Genomic DNA, 19,073 nt, shown 5'->3' with positions numbered 1-19,073 from the left:
CGCAGTGGTAGAGCTTCTCTCTCGAGACGAAGAAAAAAGCACGGAATACATGGCCAATCGTTGATTTTGAGATTGCGGAAAAGAGAGCAAATGTCAACGACGAGACAGTTGGGAGTATAGGGTTAGAAACGGAACAAAATTGGGAGCGAGACAGGACATTACTGGAGGGGTATCAAGACAAAGCTGGGAAAAACATCAATCTGCGAAAAGAGAAACGACAAAAAACAACGACGATAACAACGACGAAAGGGCACAGAGGGTACAAGGAGACAGTCTGAGAGTGGACGAACACGAAGATGAACACGGACAGAAGGGTACTATACTACGAGAAGAGAATTACTGCGAACGGCGAGCGGAAAACAAACGATTCGAACGGCGGCGAAATGAAGGGGTAACGGGACCGGAAGAGGGAAGAGAGCGTTTAATATTTATAGGTGGTGAAGGGAAGAAGGAGGTGGACTGCTGCAAAGAAAAGGCACCGAGAATGAGACAAGTCGAGCGATGAGAGAGAGTAGATCGCACTCACATCGCGTAGCGAGCCTACTTCTGCAACTCCTCTCGGATATAATGACCAGCGGTAACGAGGAGGCCGTGACGATTTTGAAGATCTTGAAGATCGGGGCGAGTTGCGAGGAGATCATTCCAGGCTTCTTGAGTTCGGAAGGGGAGGAGAGTCGATTTGAACTTGTTAATGCCTCCACAGATAATCCACGTGTTCTTTGGTTCGTAAAGACCGGAATCAAAGATGCTGGAAGGAAAGGAGTCAGCTTCCGTTCTCCGAAAAAACTCGCGAGATCGAAAGTCGAGAGCTCACCGGTCGCATTGCCCATCGAGTCCCCATCCTGAACCTCCAGTCGCTCCAGCCTCAACAAACTTGTAACCCGTAACCGCACACAGAGTTCCCGCAGCGACGTAAAGCTTCTTCGCGATTCGAAGGTGTTCTTCGCTGCTAGATCCATCCGGTCCCCAAGCCATCCTATCGAGGACCTTCGTTCCTCCTGCGGTAATTCTGACTTTTCCGGGTCGACCGTCGACAAATTCCCGTTTGTTCTGTAGGCGGAAGATGACCTTCATTCGGTCGATCCAGATTCGTTCGGCTTCATCCTTGTTCCATCCTTTCGATTTAAGATGGGGAAGAAGAGAGAAAGAGTTGAGTTGTGAATCGTTATGGGCGAAAGAAGAAGAGGGGTTGAGAGCGTTGAGCTGAATTCCGCAAAGGACGTTTGCTAGGTCTCCATCGGGATTAGAAACTTGAGTGAGCAAAGTTTTTCGATCCTCCTCCCCCATGTTCCCCATCATAATGTTCCACCCCCATCCCGTAACTTGAAGGATCTGTTGACGATGAGAGTATTGCTTATCCGAGTGAACTCGATCAATAGAGATCTGCGAAAAGGAAAAGAAGAAAAACACGTGAACAGAAACTCCCTCCGAGGAGGACGAATTGGAAGCTTACCTTGTCGTGTTCCCGAATACCGTCAGCGTGTAGTCGTACTTTTTGACCACTGATTCGACATTTGGTGTCGAGAAGTTTCGTGATTTGTCTTCGAACGATTGTCTTGTCCGTAACGTCGATTCGCGGTTTGAAGAGATCTGAACCGGCGGCTCGACCGTCGGTGTTGGGAAGCGAGAGTATTAAGGAGAAACCGGAGAGAACTCGTTCGTGGTAGTCAGGCATGCGAGTAGAGAGTCGTTGAGAGAGGGAGACGTTGAGACGTTCCTCGTGATCGTTGTTTCGGGCAAGAATTCCATCTGCGATGTCGAAGATTGTTTCACAGTCCCAACAGAGTCCTTCTTTGACCCCTCCAATCGAGGTGCCGAATTTGAGGTAAAGTCGAGGTCCGTGCTTGCTTGCGACGACTCGGTCTCCCTTCGAAGCGTCGAGCGCTTGGCCGCATCGATGACATTCAGAATTGTAAACTTTCGTCGGCCAATCGACTTGAACACCGTACTTGTCCATGACTCTAACGACATAACGATAGTTCGAAACGGTCCTCGGGTTATCGAGGTCGAACGGAATTGGAGTTGAGTCGGAGTCCTCTCCGAAGCGAGGGAAGTTACGAGGAAGAGGGATCGAACCATCAGCTGAGAAAAGAGAAAGTGACAGAAACGAGTCAGTCAATGCTTCTCCAATCAGAAGGAAGGAAGTTCGTAATCGCGTTCAAATCCGCGAGTCAGCACTTACGATCAACTCGAGGGTGTCGCTGTCTCGAAGAGTGAGAGAGTCAGAACAGAGTTGACGGGAAACAGTCTAGGAAGAAATGGGCTCACCCAGTTCTCTTCTCCTTTGACGGGTACTCCGTCAGGCTTCGACATCACTACATGAAGAGAAGACAAGCTCGGTAAGCACTCAAGACGAGACGAAGAGTAGAAAGTAAGGAGGGTTCACCATCAGTTTTGTACTCCGGTTTTTCCCCAGTTTTCTGTCGTTCGTTGTACACAGCCTTACTCTACAGTGTGCTGTCAGTATCAATCACACTGTGTGTTTATGTATCAAAGCTTACCGCCTTGAGCTGGTCGGATCTCTTAGGGTTCGAATCATTTTGCTGCAAATGGTGACTCAATCAGTCAACGTTCCAAAAGTCGAGGAAAAGCAGGGCTCACAATGGCCTTACACATCGTACATTTCCACTGGAACCCGTACGTGTTGTTGTAAGCATCACTCTCTTCGCCACCATCCTTGCAAATCGGTGAATGAAGGATCGAAGGGTCGTTAAGATCTTCCCGAATGTTCTTTTGGTTCCCACCATTCCAACGTTCGTATCGTTTACCGTAAGCTTGATGCCTAACGTAGATTCTCCTATCTTCGAGTTTGCGGGTCCTTCGGGGAATCTTCTCCACTCGTTTGAACTCCTTAGCGAGAGCGGGATCAATTGGTGGAATCGCTTTCGGAGGTTGAATCGATCCGAGAGTCGGTCTTTTTGCGGTTGGAGCCCATCCCTCTGCGGTCTCTTCAGCTTTGCGCTTGGGAGGCATCGAAAGGAACAAAGGGAAGTCGGTTCGGGAGGAGAAGAAAGATCCTGAATCGCGAAACGAAGCGTAAACGAGGTCAGCCAACCCGCCTAGACATCAAAACTCGGGTAAGTCGATGAATATGGCTTCCACTTACAACTTGCGACGGCGGGGAGGGCTCGAGAAGAGGTGGAAGGGACGACGGAGAGCGATGTACAGAAAATCGATCGAATACGATCGAGCAGTCCGGGGAGAGCGATGAGGGAGTTAGACGTTGTTCAGGGGTACGAGGTGGTGCTTTAGCGTGCAACAAAAGTTGAAAGAGATGTAGAGGAGGGAAAGAGGAGAGAGGAAGAAGGGAGGAGGAAAGCCTCTCTCGAAGCTTCGAGAGTTCAGACTGTCGACAACTAGAAACAACAGCAATCAACTTTGCCGCCGAGTACAACATACACTACCACACCTTTGCTATAAAAAGTGAGGGTCTAAGTGAGCGGTATGGGGGACTAAAAAACAAGAAGAGGTTCGTCTGAACAAGATTGAGTCCTTGTCGGCCCGCCTGGTCTCGTAATCCAGCCCTACACATCAGAAGGTGATCCGTAATAGGTCCCAAGCTTATCTCCACCTTGTCGAGGTTCTCCTTGGAGCGAATTGCCCTCCGACACTCCGATGCTCCTTGACCTCCGTAGTCCCTAAAAGTCTCTCTTAACCACTCAAAGAGCATGTCGAATGTACTTCTCTCTTGAGGGTGAAGCTGCACTCTGTCGGAGGTCGGAATGTTCCCGAAGGTTGAGCCGAAAAGTTTTCGCAATCTCGTTCGTTTCCTCTCAAGGTGGACTCGCGAATCTGGCGTGGCACAGAGAGGTTAACGTGGCTACAAATTTCGAATTGAGGACAGGAGATCCACTCACTTGTCTTCCGCGTACCGACCCTTCCTCTGAGTAATCGTTCTCCTTGTTTGCGACTGGTGATTGCGCTCCAGCTTGACGAGGTGAGGCTGGGTGATAACGGGGATCTAGCAGCGAGCGATCGAAGTGAATGACTGAAGCGAGAGACCCGGCGTAGGTTGTGGCTGAGGCAGACGAGTGATGGGAGCGCAGAGGAGGGAAACCGAGTGAACAGAAGACGACGATTCGGAGGTATTGGCCACACCCCCTCCTCTTCGAGTGTTTGAGGAGTTCACTTTCGTTCGACTCTGCGGAAGTAAGGAGGGAGCATAGGGCGGAAGAGGGGAAGCCGAAGGGTGAGCGGGCGCGAGAATTCGTCCAGAGAGGGATATTCGACGAGATCGAATCGAATGACGCTCAGAGGCTCGAGATACTAGATCCCAGAGCTGATACGATGTCCAGACGATACATCTACGCCGGGTGAAGCCTCACAAACGTTTCAGTTCAAAGTTCGACAGGAGTTTTGAACGTCGGAAAATGTGAACTTACGAATTTCCGACTCAGTCAGTTGAGGTCCACCTGTAGAGCAACACTCACTTCGAGGATGAACGCTCTCTACTACTGCACGTCGATTCGGTAACCCTCCGTCCACTCGTTGGGGGAGATTTGGGCAAAACCAGAGTTTTGAGTCCATAACATTTGCTCTACCCTAAGCGAAACAGCTGTCAAAGCGTTCGATCAGCTCGTCAGAAGTATACGAGAGAGAAGGGGTATCAGGGGCTTACTCAAATGGTGTCCTCCTAGTTCCGAGGCCCGAATTAAGCATTCCTCAGGTTTTTCAACGCCAGCTCCCGTAGAAATGAATCACCTCCTCTTGATGTCTCCCCTGCTACCGCGACCGGTAGAATCGAAAGATACGGGTCCAGTTGATTCCCTACAAGCGCTTCCTTCGCCGAGGTGAGACTAGGAGAGTTGATTCTCGGATACTCTGTTTCTCCGACCAAGCTGTCTTCACATGTGACTCGATAACCTGCCTCGGAGCGGCTGCAAGCACGTCCTTTCGAGTGGACCATTCGTAGAGAGGAATCGAGGAGGAGGATCCGATTTGAATCCGATTTAGTGATGAAAGGTGAAATCCGAGGGGCTACAGTCGCACAGAGATGGTCGCTAAGTCGGCTGAGATGGGCTGCTGAAGGTCTGACTTAATCGAGTCGTCGGTGAGTCCATGTACGTATCGTCGCAGGGATTCGTTGGAGGAGGAGGAAGAGAGGGAGAACATTTGATTTCAATCCGAATCCGATCTTTGTCTGTCTCTACCTCGGAGCTTGCGGAGAGAGTGTGAGAGCTTCGAGTACGAAGTCTACACCTAAGGAGTCGAGCATCCTCTCGGGTCGAATTTACGAAAATGCGAAAATTCGAGTCGGCCAATCGGGAGAGAAGAGAGCGCTCTTCTCTCAACACTTCACTTCGAATCTCTCTCACGCTCGCGACCGTTCGAGCGATCGCACAGATCGATTTTTATTCCTCACACGACCCTCAGCAACCGATAAATCGCCGCTATCTCGGAGGAACAAGTACAAAGTGAATGGAAGAGTAAACGCAGAGGATCAGTCGAGGAGTCCACAGCTAACTCAAAGGGATGGAAGGTGCACTACATGAAGTGAACAGTACGAACAAGTAGGAGAACACGAAAGAAAGGGCAAGTAACGAGGAGCGGAACTCGCACTCTCCAGGCGAACCCTTCTTCCAATTCATTCCCTACCATCGACCGAACCCATTCGACCACTCCCAACTGCCGACAAAAAACGTATCTCTATCACCCTCTGCGGCTTACGAATCGACCCTCGGCGCCAAAACGATCACTGAGACATCCGCTCATTTCCCTTCTTTCCCCTCTTATCACCAGAACTCGCTCTTATACCGCCTCGATCAATCAGCGCAACAACACGATGGATCACGATGATCAACCTCATCAAGAAACACGGCGAGCGACGACTATTCCGCGAAAGAGAAGCGGAAAAGGACAGAACGAAACGAGATATCAGTGTTCTAGTCTGGAACAGAGCGAAACGAGGGAATCCCAACGCAACGGATTCGACGGACGAGATGAACGTAAAGTTGGAACGAAACGAAACGGGATGGATACGAGACGAGTTACTACGAAACGAAACGAGTTACGAAACGAAACGAATTACGAAACGGAACGAGATGGGAAACGAGATGGATAACGAAACGAAACGAAAACGAAACGAGATACGACACGAAACAAGATACGAAACGAGATACGAAACCAAACGAAACGAAACGGCAGGACAGGAAACGAAAACGAGACCGGAAACTTGGCGATGTGACGGTAAACGGGAAAGGAGACATTTGTAATGCATGAGGTTCAACGGACGAACGCAATGTTCCGAATGAGTTGAGAGGAGACCGAGGGAGAGAAAACGGAACATGTTAAAACGGATTTCACTTTCGGTTCATTCCGTTCAAGCGCTTTCGACCTTGTGTGAGTTGTACTGTTCAAGTCACTAACGTTCTCCCTTGAGCTCACATGTACTTTATCATGCTGTTCTCGCTCCGTCCAGGCTCGCGCTGACCTTTCGGCAAGTCGCGACCCTCGCAAGGCAGAGTCAAGGTTCTCTTCCAACGCCTCTTCGTGCTCATCTCAGCATTCGACGTTATCTGAACGGATATCAAGAAGCTATGCGGAAGAAACGCCGTACAAAAGAACATCTTGGAAAATAAATTGTGAAATAACATTGTCCTCCGTCTTCCTCCTACCTGTCACTTGTCCTTCGTCACAAGCTCGACGCCAAGTTCTCCTGAGAGAAGACTACATAGTGGTCTAGATCTGCTCGTTACGAAGCCAACGAGTGAACCAGTCGAGAGAGACTTCAGGTTGATCACTGAGGTACAGTAGAAAACGCGTCAATTTGTTTCCTTCGAGAGCGAGAGAGATTGTGACTGGAAAGGGAGCGTACTGCGGATGCATGTGTCCCGAATTCGCTAATTCTAGCCATCGGAACAATCCAGCTCCTTTGCCAACCGAACGAGTAACTCCGGCCTTCTTTCCGTCGCGAGTCGTGTAGGTCTTCTCCTTTGCGGTAACGTACTCGTTCTGTCCGACCCAGGGGAGAGCGAGAGTCCAAGCGAGGTTGCCCCTACAAAAGAGAGAGAAGATGCGTCAGCTTAAGGGAGAAAAAAGTAAAAAGCATAATGTTGTTGAGGGACTTTGTTCTGCACAGCGACAGCGACGGAGGAAACGACAGCGACAGGTACTTACCGGCTGTTGCACATGAAATCGAGATTTCCGCTGTAGGTCAAGAAGCGGATCCCATCTTCGAGAAGAGGAGGAATCAAAGCCGCCGTGTTGTGAGCGACGTCGCCTTGTAACATGAAGTTTTTGTTGACCTGCATGTTACACGACTCGAAGCTGCGTTCTTTCGACACTCCTAGAGCTTTCCTCACTTCAGGTTGGTTCCTATCCTCGATCGTTCGGGTTAGTTGCAAAAAAATTAGCGAAAGATGGGAAATCGACTCACATGTACACCTCAATCCATTCCATCTCCTTGTAGCAAAGGGGACCATCTTCTCCATCACGATCACACTTCTTGCTGATGTCTAAAGAGGAGGGGTGAAAGAGTGAGATCAGCATGAACTTTAGGGGAAAGCAAAAATCGATGCTAACCGTAAGGGTTCAATCCACTGTTCTGGATAGGTCCCGCAATTTGCCAGCATGCGAGAGTAGCAGGCACACAGGTCTGGTGATAATGTGTCAGGTTCAACCGTCGCAGAAGGAGGAGGAGGAGAGAGATAGACTCACGAAACGGCTCGGTGAATCGTAGCAATACTTTGTGAGGCTTTGGCAGGTTCCGACTTTTCCCCTGATCGAAGCACAAGTTTGCTCGTCAAAGATTGGTCCCAAAGGGTTTCCACCCTTGTCGCACGACCATTCGGGAATCGAAGCGAATTGCGTGTAAGCGTCGGTGAGGCCATTTCCGATCATGATTGATTCGAGCGGGATCGTGACGGCAGAAGGAGTAGGCTTCTTCTGGTTGAAGGCGTGGATTTGCGATCCGATGTTGGGCAAGTAGGTACCGGCGTAGGATTCTCCCGCGATATGGAACGGAACTTCTTTGAACTTGGGGAACTTTTCGTAGAAGAGCTAGAGAGGGAGAACAGAGTATGTCAGCCCTCGCTTCGCTCAGCTCGAAAGAGGATGAGATAGCTCACTTGGAAGAATGCGTAAATGTCGAGAGCGGTATCTTGCGAGTTCGAAACGGTTTTTCCTCCGTACGAGTAACCGACTTGAACGGGGGAATCGAGGAATACGACGTTGGCTGATTCAGTCCACGAGTAAGGGTTGTAAGTCGTGTTCTTTCCTCCGTTCGCGATCGAGCAAGGACCCAATTCAAACAAGAGACCCGTCATTGAGGAACAACCGGGTCCTCCGTTGATCCAGAGTACGAGAGGGTCTTTCTCGGGGTTCTTGGAGCGAGATTCGAAGAACCAGTAGAACAAGTTGGCGTCTTGGTCGGTGCGGAGGTAACCCGAATAAGATTTCGAGGAAGTGTCGCAAAGCTGTTCGACCTTGTTCATGTGGAGCGAGTGAGAGGGATATTCGGCATGTTGGATCAACTCGTCTGAGAGAGAGCCGACGATGTCAGCGATAGAGTTCGATGCCCAAGGAGAGCAAGGGCCGAGAGGCGGTACGCACAGTTGATTCCATCATGCTCGACTTCGTTGAACTTTCTGACACCTTGTTCAACCCAATCATCAACCGATTTGTGTACTTTGTCCCATGCACCCTCGAGATCTTGCTTGAGGCGGTTCAGACCTTGTGGTGCTTCGAATTCTTGGAATCTGATCTGTTGGGGCTGGGGCGCGGCGATCGCTGTGCCGACCAGGATGGCCGACGATAAGAGAGTAGAGGTTAACATTGTTGCGCCGAGTTGGGGTGTCGGCGATATGGGTCAGAGGGAAGAAGAGGAGCCGCAACCCTCAAGGCCTCGCGGCTTTGATCAAAATCGCACCATGTGACGTACGCGGACAACCCTCTCTTTCTCCTCTATCCCTATCAACTTGACCACAACAATGCCTTTACTATTCCCATCAGCTACTCAAACTCCCGAATCGGTCCTCTCGGCGATCCCTTCCTCGACTTCCTCCTCGTCTCCCCATTACCTCATCTTCGTGAGCTCTATCGACCCCTCCTCGGGTCGAATGTGGTGTGGAGACTGCCGGGATACGCAACAGTCGATCGAGAAGCTCGTTCCCGATACCCAATCCCAGCTAGTCTTTGTTGGAGAGAGGCAAGAGTGAGTTAAGGTCACCTTCCCTCTTATCCGCCTGTGCTGACCCCTTCTCGCTTCGATCTGCGTAGATGGAAATCTCCTGATTCTCCTTGGCGTAAAGCTCCCTTCAACCTCTCGGCGATCCCGACGATTATCAAGGTTGAGCAAGCTGATTCTCTTCAATCCTCCGTATGCTTCTCTCGTTCTCGCACAGATCTAGTATCGTAGCTTACCACGTCGTGCGGTTGGCTCAGATTGAATCGGCTCCCCGTCTCGTCGAGGGAGACCTTCGAGATGAGTCAAAGTTCAAGTCGTTCGTCGCTTGACGAGTGGGAACCTTTATATCTATGTCACGAACCCTTTCACGGAATACATACTCAGCAGTACTATACCATACGCTCTCTCGATGCTCTCACGTCGAGACAACTGTAGCGCGTTTCACCACTAGAGAGAGGGAGCAAATCTAATGACGACCAGCTGAACTTTCTCTTCTACTCCTGCGCCTACTCTTCGGTGAAACGCTCAAAGGGGTCCCATCATCGTCTTCCTCGATTACTTCGGTCTCCTCGTACTCCTGCGTCACCATCAGGGTCGTCCGTTGTTGCTGACCCATCTGAACTTGTTTTTGAAGTCGCGAGATTTCTGCTCGTAATTGTTCGTATTTTCCTTCCTCCCTCGATGTCGTCGAGCTTCCATCGTCATCATCGTCTTCGAGCTCTTCCTCAGTCGTATAATCGTCATCGTCGTCTGCTTCCTCCTCCGCAAACTCTCCAGAAGATGTCGCTCTGTCTTTCCCGCTACCTCTGTCTGATGTGTCTCCCTCCTGATCCTCCTCTTCCCGAACCTCGCCTAGCTCCTCATCCACCTCGTTGCTGAATCTACGTAGCCTTCTCCTGATCGTTCCTTCCTCACTTCCGCTTCCCTCGTTCTGCGCGATCAACTTCTTTAGACTATTCGTTACCGCTAGAACCAGCGGATCATCGACGGATTCCCCTTCTTCCTCCTCCTCTTCTCCTTTCCCGTTCTGCGCTTGAGATGTCTCCGGGAGATTGATCGCCTGTAACGTCCTGGTTTGTTTCCCTTTCCCTCGAGTACTCCCATTCCTTCGCTTCGTCATTGTTGTTCTCCTCCGTGAGTTCGTCGACGTAGTATCGAGTGAAGTGATGATACTGAGTTTCGTCGGAGTATCAGCAGAAGGGAGTAAGTTCGGACTGATTTCGACTGAATCCTCCAGTTCCAACCCTGAGCTCGGTCGATTTGGCGTGGAAGGTCCAGCTACCGTCGAGGCGCGAGGGGGTCTCGAGTGACTACTGTTGAAGCTCGAGGAGGATATCGAAGAGGAAGGTACTGAATCTGGAGAGAGCAAGAGGGGAGATAAATCGGTATTTGTCGGTAGAATCAGCAGGGTTTGATCCCCTTGATGAGAGCGATCGAAATCGAGACTGGTAGAAGGAGTTGGAGCGGGAGGATTCGCGATGGGGAAAGAGCTAGATGGGGTAGTCAAGGTGGTGTTGATGCTCGAAGTGTAAGAATGCGGGAGAAAGCGAGGGTTTTGCTGTGAAGGATAATACGAAGACGATGACAGGGAATGAGAGTAGGAGTAAGGTGCGACTGAGTGGCCGAGCTGAGAAGGGAAGGAAGACGTTGAAGGGCGAATCGAGGGAGGAGAAACTGAACTCGCTCCGGGAATTCGAATCGATCCTACTGTCGACGTTGAAGCCCCATTCGACCGGGACGAGATCGAGCGTCTTCGAGTAGTTGCTCCTGGTGCGTAGGAGTGCGAACGAGGGTCCAACTCTTCCAACTCATCGATCGAGACGCCGCAAATCCTTCTCAGGTCCGCAATCTCCCTCTGGTAATACTGATTGACCCTCTCCGAATTCGCCAACTTCGTTCTTAGCTCCGAGTTCTCCCTAAGTGCTGCGACGACGTCGGGAGCCGGAGAAGCTTGTGCGTTCGGGAGGAGAGGAGAGAGGAGAGGCGAAGGAGATGAAGGGAACGAAGTTGAAGAACTGGTCGAAATCGATGAAGACGGGGAAGTCGATGATAGTTTCCTCCTCCTTCCTTGCGAGTCTGAATGTCCGGCATGGTTTCGAGTCGACCTTGACCGTGAAGAAGAAGTTCCCGATTCTCCCGCTGCGAGTAAAGCCAACCTCAACTTCAAGGCTATTGAATCTGCCTGGCCTTCTATAGCCCTTTCAAGTCTCTGCTTCTCGTGTTGTAGCTGCTCAATGGCGAATTGTCAGTTCAATCGGAGATGACGATCTCTAAGTGGGGAGAGTCGACTCACCGTCTCTAGCTTCTCTGTGAGCTCTCTCACGAGCTGAGAGTCATCCATATGACCCTTGATGTGAGTCGGAACGGTGGCGAAGAGTGAGTGAGAGAGAAGCGGAATTGGCACATGTACAGCCTCCAGATCTCCAGATCTTCAAGGAATTCTTGTTTTCGGACTCCTCTCGAATCGACTTTCTCGTTCACATTCCAGCTCTCTGAAGTCATGTAAGACCGATATGGCCGGGTGCGGAAGGACGCGGAAGGACCCGGCAATTTCATAAGTTCGGCCAATTTCGCAAATTTGGTCAAAGCGTTCCGTCAACTCGACTGCTTGCTCTCTCAGCCCGAGCAACTCTCTATGCCGCCAATCGAGTCGCTTGCGATCTCAAACATGCGACAGAGAAGTCTTGCTTCGCAGGACAATGCGTCAATTGCGTCTAAGATCATAAGTCTCGAAATCGTAGTTCCTAAGTCTGCAATGACCAAAATCCGCGTCGACGTCCGTATAGAGCGGTAGATCGGGACTAAGTAGGTTCCGACGAGAAAGCGTCAGCCTCGACTATACACGAAGAGTCTGTAGGAAGAGTCTGAGCTCACTGAGGATGGAACAACGACTTGTCGTTGCACTGGACGATCGTCTCAAGCCCGGTGTCGGTTAGACGAAAGATGCCGAAGTCGGGATCATGTCGAGGCGCACAGACGATTGCGATCGCTTCTTGCAGCAAGATTTGATAACTAGCTTGACAGTGCAAATCGACAGAAGAGAGGAAAATCGATTGAGTTGGGTGAGTGTGTATCTGTATAGTGAACAGGTTTGTGAGTCCTCGTTGGTGGGGGAAGCGAAGCCTAAAGCTCTGACTTACCCAACCCAGTGTCATGAGGTTTTTCGAATCCTGGAATTCGAACTGTTCTTCTTCATGGGTTGTAACGCAGGTATCGGGAGTTCCATCTTGTTGTGGTATGAGAAGAGTAGTGACCGTAAACTCGTTGCGAGACTACGAGAGAAACGTCAGCGAACGTCGAGAAGGAAAAGAGAGACGCTGGAACGTACGAGATGACCCAGTAACAATCCACAAGTCTCGATGTTCTTCTCCGTGTTTCGACGAGCGACGACTTCGACGAAGTGAGAGACGAGTCCGATTGGTAAGAATATCGGTCGAAGTGGATTTCCCGCTTCGGTTCGAGCTATGTTAGGAGGACAACATTCGGATCAATCGCCCTTCCACCGAACAACTCATACGGACGAGAAGAGACTTACCTATCCAAGCAGAGACTTCCTCCTCGACGCTTGAACCTTTCTCGCTGCCGCTATTCTCCGGCAAAGCTTCTCCGATATCTTGCAGATTCGACAGACCGGATGCTCGATTGTCTCTTCCTTCTCGCGCACTTCTTCGACTCGATCGTCTGCTCGTCGTCGTCGATAATCCATAGAGCTCGGGCGGAACGCTTGCGATGGAAGACGAGCGATGCAGCGAAGGAGTCGATGAAGGCGTCGGAGAGAGCAGGGAGTCGGCATAGCCTGGACCGAACTGCGAAGAGGAAGACTGTGAAGGTGGAGCTGAAGGTTGAGGTGGAATGACGGTAGCAAGTCGGAGAGAGGTCGCCGATGTATCGGTGGATGAAGATCTTTCGGAAGGAGCGCTCGGAGACATCGGAATCAAGAATGGTGTCGAGATCGGAGTCAAAGCAGGAGCAAATTGTGGAGGAAGAGGAGGGATGGGAGGTTTCGGCAGAACTGGAGCTGGAGTCGAGTTCGTCGCGTGGGAACGGAAATTGACAGGAGGGGTCGGGGGAAGAGGAGGTCGCAGAGGAGGAGTAGGCGCTTGGGTATAAGGCTGTGAAGATGGATCATAGTGCGGCTGAGTCGGATGAGAGGCTGGAAGATTCGAAAATTGCTCTTGTCGAGTCGCAAGACGGGGATCAGGGTTGTAAGGGTAAGAGTAAGCGTAAGATGAACTCGAGTGAGTCGGTGGCAGATGAGGAGTAGGTGCATAAGTCGACGGTAGCTGACTCCAATCGGGGGTTGGAGCGATCGGATTCGAGACAGCGTAGGTGATGCTCGTTCTTGTTTCGTCCTCGTACTCGACGTCGGAATCATCCTCACCCGGAAGTGGTAGATTGTCAATACCGGTAGAAGGTGCTAGGTCTAGCGAGACTGGAGGTGCTGTGTCGAGGAAAGGATCGTGCGAAGACTTCATCGATTCGAGTTCTCCCTCTTTCTCCTCCGTTCCGGGTGCCGGAAGTTGCGTTCGAATTGCTCCCTCAAGGTCTTTACTCGATCCAACACTCCTTTGACTATCGGTTCTCCCCCTCATTCCGAACGCTTTCCTCAATTTGTTCCTTCGGGGACCTGCTGCATCTCCTTCCCCTTTCTTGTCGCTTGAGGCTGAAGCTTCTCGCTGTAGCATTGATCGATAGTACTCTTCGCTCTTGCCAGATTCCGTCATCGACATGCTACTCGGTTGGACCGTGTTGCGAAGAGAAAGCGCTGGATTGTACCCTTGCGACGTCCGGATCGATGCATAGTACGCTGCGCTGCGAGCGAGAAGCTGGTCCTTGAGAGAATTGTAATTTTGGGAGTAGTCGCTGGCGAGCTGGTGATCAGATCGGTCAGCTACCGCGGACAAGCTCAAAAAACGAGAAATTCGCAAACTCGCTCAGCTTACCTTGGCGATGTCGACCTTTTGCGACGGGTTAAGCGAGGGCCAGTCGGGATGGTATCGAGGTAGGACTTGCGATGCGAGCTTCAAGACTGTAGCGGAGCGAACAAAGGCCAACTAGATGAAAACCGAAGAAATGGGCTCAGAAACGAGCGGAGGAACGATGTACCGAAGACGTGCTTACATCGATGTTTCCCTCATTGTAGTACACTTTCGCCTCCTGTGCTAGCTGCGAAAGGGCTCGTCTCCAGCTGCTGATCGCTATTGAAGCATCCCAACTTGCCGAGACAACCTCTTCCACCAGATCCTCTAACTCGGCAAAGCTGCGTGGTGGTTGTAGAACATCGGTCGGAGGCGATACGGTACTTGGTGAGGGTCGGGAGGTTGAGGTGTGAGGTGTAGGATTCCGAGAGGGAGGCGGTGAAGGGAGCGGAGGTTGACTGGCGGAAGCTTGTGCAGTCTCTTTCTTGCGTTTGCGTAGCAGAGGCATATGAGCGCTGAGGTTGAAAGATGGAGGAGGAAAGAGGTGAAGGGGTCCGAACTTCGTTGGAGGGGAATTTGTTTCGCGAATCGAGTTTCGTCGACTGTTCCTTCCTTCAGGCCTCAGCTGTGCGGTCGTCAGGTCCCACAAAGCTATGCGATGGAATCTCGCATCATGCGACATATCCACGTTAAATGAATCATCTCAGTGCGAGTCGAGTTTGAAAGCATTCGAAGAAGAATATTCTGGTTTCGTCTGCTCGTGGTGAGAAGAAACGATTCTGACTTTGCCACGCGATGGACATATACTCATTCGTTTGAGGGAAGATCAGAGCTCGGAGAGAAACGGAACGTCAAGTAGCCTGCCTGACGGATCGTGCGAAAATTCTCGTCATCTCCTCAAGCTTCAGCACATGCGATTCGACGAAAAAAAGAGCACATCTTCATGACAACAACAATCGGTACGAGTCTTTCACGACCTCCTCATACTCCAACAGGAGCGTTATTCCTCTTCCTCGACTTCTTCCACTTTCTTCATGACCGGTTTCTCCCCTTGTTTGCGATAAAGCGCGGCGAGTTGTTCAGCGGTCGTAGCATTTTCGATAGACTTGTCATCTCGGATCTTGATGAATCGAGGGAATCGAATCGAGCAACCTCGTTCTCCCAAGAGAGCTTGAGCGGCAGGATAAACCGGCGAAAGAGTGAAACTGCAAGGACCAATAGTCGCGAGTCAGCCATCTAAATCGTTCGCTGAGACGAGACGGAGCTCACTCTGCTCCTCTGATCTCCCAAACTTCACTAGGTTTGAACCAGATGTCGGGATTCAAGGAACCCGCCTCGACTTCAGGCCAACGTTCGTGACTCGTGAGAGGGTTCTCGGCGTTGGGCGAGTACTTCTCCCTCATCGACTTGTAGAACGCGTCCGTGAAGCCAGACAGACACTTCGTGACGGCCGTATAAGTTCCCGTATCTTCGTCGTAACAAGCTGTCGAACGAGCTTTCGTCAGTACGAGTATTGCCTCAGACTCTGAGAAGTGTAGCTTACCGAGGAGGAAAGGCGACCACCAATCTTTCTTACGTCCCGAACCATAGTAAGCACCGATTGGGACAAGATCGAGCGAGTCTCCGAGATCCCTGGAGACCGATAAACCTTGTCAGTTTTACGATATCGACACGGGAGAGAGAGCAGGCTCACTCCATGTAGTCTTTCTTGACTTTGAGCCATGACATTGCTCTTTTGTCGGGCTCATAAGTCGCCGGTAGGAGTTTCCTCTTGCTCCCCTTCGTTTTCCCGGTCTGTTCTTTTCCTTTCCCCTTCTTCGGCGAACTGTCGTCGGCGAACGCTTCTCCTTCGGAACCCGACACAGTATCTCCAGCTTTCTTGTCTTCTTCCTCGTCAGCGGTTCCAGCGTTCGAACCCGTTTCGTCGAGATCTTCGAATTGATCAGCGTCAGTAGGTAGCGAGTTATCGATGTCGATTTCCGCTTCATCCAGTAGCTATTGAGTATGAGTATGAGTGGACGCTCTTGTCAGCTGTCGGCTCGCGTCTTATCGGTTCAGAAACAAGAGCAAACTTACTTTGACCATGATACCCTCGGCTTTCATCCCCAGACACTCGTCAAAGAATTCCCTTACTTTCTCGAGGTCGTTCTCGAGGCAACAAGGGATCAGCTCCCATTTTGCGAATCGAGGATCGTTCGGTCGGAGAGGGGCGAAGACGGTGCGGAGGATTTCTCGTCGATGTCGGAATGGAGTGCTCAATAAAGACTATCGTCGCAGGTGAAAGGATGTCAATCGCGACCCGAGGAGTTTTGATGAGGAGGAGGATACCTACCTCGCCGTTGATGAGCATGAGGTCAAAGCAGAAGATACCGACTCGAACTTTGATGTCGCCCAATTCGACGTCTTTCTTCGATCGATCTAGGTAGAGGACGGAGCGAGTCAGGCCCATCGTGAACTAGACGCGATGTGATTAGTAGACAACCTACAGGAGAGCTCTTGGAACGTCTTGAATTCTCCCGTGTTCGGATCAATCGCGACGACTTCGCAGTCGATGATGAAGGATTTCAGAGGAGTGTACGTCTCGCTTTGACGTGCTACCAAGGCCTGTACGTGAGGATATCAGGATCGTGGGCTTCAGAGGCGGAATCAGTGTGAGATTGAAAGAAAGCTCACAGCGACCGTTCCGATCAAATCTGGATACTTTTGAGTCATGTCCTCCAAATGACGACTGAACAACCTAACCCATACTTTCTTCCCCTTCAACTGTTCTCCAACTTTCGATTCTCCGACGTCTTGACCCGAGAAGAACATTCCACTCGTTTCGCGGACTCCGGGAGGTCGAGATGGTTCGTTGAGAGATGGATCGGACACCCAAACGTGGATTTGACCTCGTTGACCATCGAGTTTCGCTTCGGATACGAAAGGACGAGAAGAGAGTCGAGTGTAGATCTCGGGCAGGGAACGCGTGATTGAACCCAACATGGGTTCGAGAGGAATACCTAGAATCGAATGAGCGGCTCAGTCAAGGCGCAGCGATGTGATAAAGTAGCGTAACTCACCAACGCTGAGTCCAACTCGTTCCTCCAACCGAACAAGTCCACCCTCCAGCAATGCTTTGCACAAATGCCCGAAGCTAGAAGATAGGAGAGCATCAGATTCAGCTCGGTATCTGTGAGTCGGAGAGGGAAGAAGCTCACTTTGGGTGTCTCGCCCACACCTTCCTCACGACCTGAACCGCTTTGACCAATTTCGCTTCGACTCTCAATTCGATTTCCGAACGATCTTTGAGAGGTTTCGTTTTGAGTGAAGTAGCCGTCCCTATCTTGCTCTTTGCTGGAGGTTCCTCCTCATTGTCCTCAGCTCCTTTCTTGCCCTTCTTCTTTTTCGCTGCCTTCGTTTCCAACTTGATCAACTCTTCCACCTCGACCTTCTGCATCACTTCCCTCTCTTCCTCCGTGATCCAAAACTCGTCATCCTCCAATTCTTTCGGTGACGTTGAAGGCGGTCGACTCAAACAGAAACTCCTCGCCAAGGCGGTCAAGAGCGTCAATCGAACAGCCCCGATGCGGAGGTTGCTGACGAGGATTCTGACGATGTATCGAACTTGTTCACCTTGAGCCGAGAGGAGTAGTTTCTTGACGAGTGAGGTCTTTTGAGCGAGAACTCCCGTACTGTGAGAGGGAAAACTCAGCGCGAGTCAGCTCAGAAACTGAGAGTGAAATAGACTGGAGAAGTTGTAGCTGACCCTTTGAGTTTGGCGATCTGCAGTAGAGTGGCGTAGACCGAGTGACACATCAAGGGAGAAGGTTGTAACAAGAGTCGAACCGATTTTGAAGCTTCGAATGCGATATCACCTATTAGATCATCGGCAGATGGCCGAGTCAGTGATATGCTCAGGCGAGAGACAGGAGAATCGAACGTACCGGGATCACCGAGCTTGTTCGAGAGTGCCTTGAGTTTCTGCGAAGTTGCTCCCGAAGTCTCCTGTGCTCGGCGAAGGGTGAGCACGAACGGCAAGAACAGAACCTCAGTGGTGACTAACCTTGATCGCTTTGCTCAAAACCTGCCATCCGACTCCCAATTCAGTCCCTTCTTCGTAAGTCGGACCAATCTTGTTACTCAAAAGATAAACGACACTTTCGAGGGTATTCGGATCGAGTTCAATGACGGCTCTCAACAGATTCGTCAATACTTGTTGAATGAGTAGACGAGATTTCGTCGAAGAGAGGAGTACGAGTGCTGAAGTGAGGTAGGAGAATGGAGTTCTCGAATGAGGTGCGAAGAAGGAAGGATCGGGGGAGAAACTGAAGAGGGGAGTATCGAGGGGCTGAGAAGGTAATGACGCTGAGGTAGAAGGGTCGGGGTTTGAGTCGGTAGAGGTTGAGGCGGAAGCAGAAGCGGTATCGAAGATTGAAAGCATTTTCGTCGGAGAAGGTTTGACGTCGGGTTTCGTGTCCTCTGACTTGACGCTCTCTGCGCCTCTCGAGTACTTCTTTGCGCTACTGGGAGTTGTAGGTGGTTTGGCTTTGAAGATGGAGGCGATCGGGGGCGAAGGACGTTTCGTCTTTGTCGCGGCAGATTTCGACGTCGAAGGTGTAGGTTTCGATGAACCAGCCTGTGGTTCCTCTATGATGATATCATCGTCTTCCTCTTCCTGACCTGCTGATTCAGCTTTCACTCCAAGTTTCCGATCTTCTCCTTCTTCGTCGTCGTCGCTCAACATTAAGGTTTCGATCTCCTCCTCCTGTTTCGCTTTCCCCTTTCCTTTGTCCACCTTTGAATCCTTTTTGCTCTTTCCTAATACCGTGTCTTGCTTCGAGTTTGGTTTGTTGCGTTTCGGTTGAGTGACCTCATCATCGATTGCTGCTCGTTTCGAGGCAGACGCTGGAGCGAAGAACGAGTCGATAGACCGTTTAGCTGGAGTTGATGGCATATGAGAGCCTCCCGCTACTGTTCCACTAGAGTGCGGGGTAGATAGGGAGAATCAAAAGGAGATGAGAGCTAGAGTTCCTACATCTCTTCTGTCTCCA

The 19,073-nt window shown here is 50.9% G+C and overlaps 6 protein-coding genes across 6 annotated transcripts; 1 reads left to right on the top strand and 5 right to left on the bottom strand.

The window, feature by feature from the left end:
- Positions 1-540: 540 nt before the first annotated feature.
- Positions 541-2,973, bottom strand: JCM6883_005368 (uncharacterized protein; the record flags this gene model as incomplete). Its single annotated transcript, XM_076632216.1, has 8 exons — positions 541-748; positions 815-1,383; positions 1,454-2,082; positions 2,183-2,201; positions 2,269-2,315; positions 2,387-2,447; positions 2,502-2,543; positions 2,602-2,973. 8 exons carry the CDS (start codon positions 2,971-2,973, stop codon positions 541-543), a joined length of 1,947 nt encoding a protein of 648 aa, XP_076487751.1.
- Positions 2,974-6,678: 3,705 nt separating this feature from the next.
- Positions 6,679-8,773, bottom strand: JCM6883_005367 (S10 family peptidase; the record flags this gene model as incomplete). The annotated part of the gene is made up of 8 exons (XM_076632215.1): positions 6,679-6,739; positions 6,815-6,994; positions 7,117-7,314; positions 7,376-7,454; positions 7,522-7,594; positions 7,657-7,998; positions 8,067-8,476; positions 8,551-8,773. 8 exons carry the CDS (start codon positions 8,771-8,773, stop codon positions 6,679-6,681), a joined length of 1,566 nt encoding a protein of 521 aa, XP_076487750.1.
- Positions 8,774-8,927: 154 nt separating this feature from the next.
- Positions 8,928-9,453, top strand: JCM6883_005366 (uncharacterized protein; the record flags this gene model as incomplete). Its single annotated transcript, XM_076632214.1, has 3 exons — positions 8,928-9,151; positions 9,217-9,316; positions 9,382-9,453. 3 exons carry the CDS (start codon positions 8,928-8,930, stop codon positions 9,451-9,453), a joined length of 396 nt encoding a protein of 131 aa, XP_076487749.1.
- Positions 9,454-9,590: 137 nt separating this feature from the next.
- JCM6883_005365 (uncharacterized protein) lies at positions 9,591-11,465 on the bottom strand (the record flags this gene model as incomplete). The annotated part of the gene is made up of 2 exons (XM_076632213.1): positions 9,591-11,351; positions 11,418-11,465. The coding sequence occupies 2 exons, from the start codon at positions 11,463-11,465 to the stop codon at positions 9,591-9,593; spliced, it is 1,809 nt and encodes a 602-aa protein (XP_076487748.1).
- A 363-nt stretch (positions 11,466-11,828) lies between these two features.
- JCM6883_005364 (AMSH-like ubiquitin thioesterase) lies at positions 11,829-14,551 on the bottom strand (the record flags this gene model as incomplete). Its single annotated transcript, XM_076632212.1, has 7 exons — positions 11,829-11,925; positions 11,999-12,198; positions 12,265-12,396; positions 12,453-12,586; positions 12,660-13,995; positions 14,068-14,178; positions 14,246-14,551. 7 exons carry the CDS (start codon positions 14,549-14,551, stop codon positions 11,829-11,831), a joined length of 2,316 nt encoding a protein of 771 aa, XP_076487747.1.
- A 492-nt stretch (positions 14,552-15,043) lies between these two features.
- Positions 15,044-18,976, bottom strand: JCM6883_005363 (uncharacterized protein; the record flags this gene model as incomplete). Its single annotated transcript, XM_076632211.1, has 13 exons — positions 15,044-15,248; positions 15,313-15,526; positions 15,587-15,675; positions 15,737-16,038; positions 16,120-16,308; positions 16,376-16,461; positions 16,530-16,647; positions 16,717-17,042; positions 17,103-17,176; positions 17,241-17,714; positions 17,789-17,897; positions 17,967-18,027; positions 18,086-18,976. 13 exons carry the CDS (start codon positions 18,974-18,976, stop codon positions 15,044-15,046), a joined length of 3,138 nt encoding a protein of 1,045 aa, XP_076487746.1.
- Between the last annotated feature and the right edge of the window lie 97 nt (positions 18,977-19,073).

This window comes from Sporobolomyces salmoneus (genome assembly GCF_050403485.1).
Source record: "Sporobolomyces salmoneus JCM6883 DNA, S_salmoneus_JCM6883_v1_ctg24, whole genome shotgun sequence".
NCBI classification, from domain to species: Eukaryota; Fungi; Basidiomycota; class Microbotryomycetes; order Sporidiobolales; family Sporidiobolaceae; genus Sporobolomyces; species Sporobolomyces salmoneus.
This window is presented reverse-complemented; position numbering and strand designations above follow the sequence as displayed.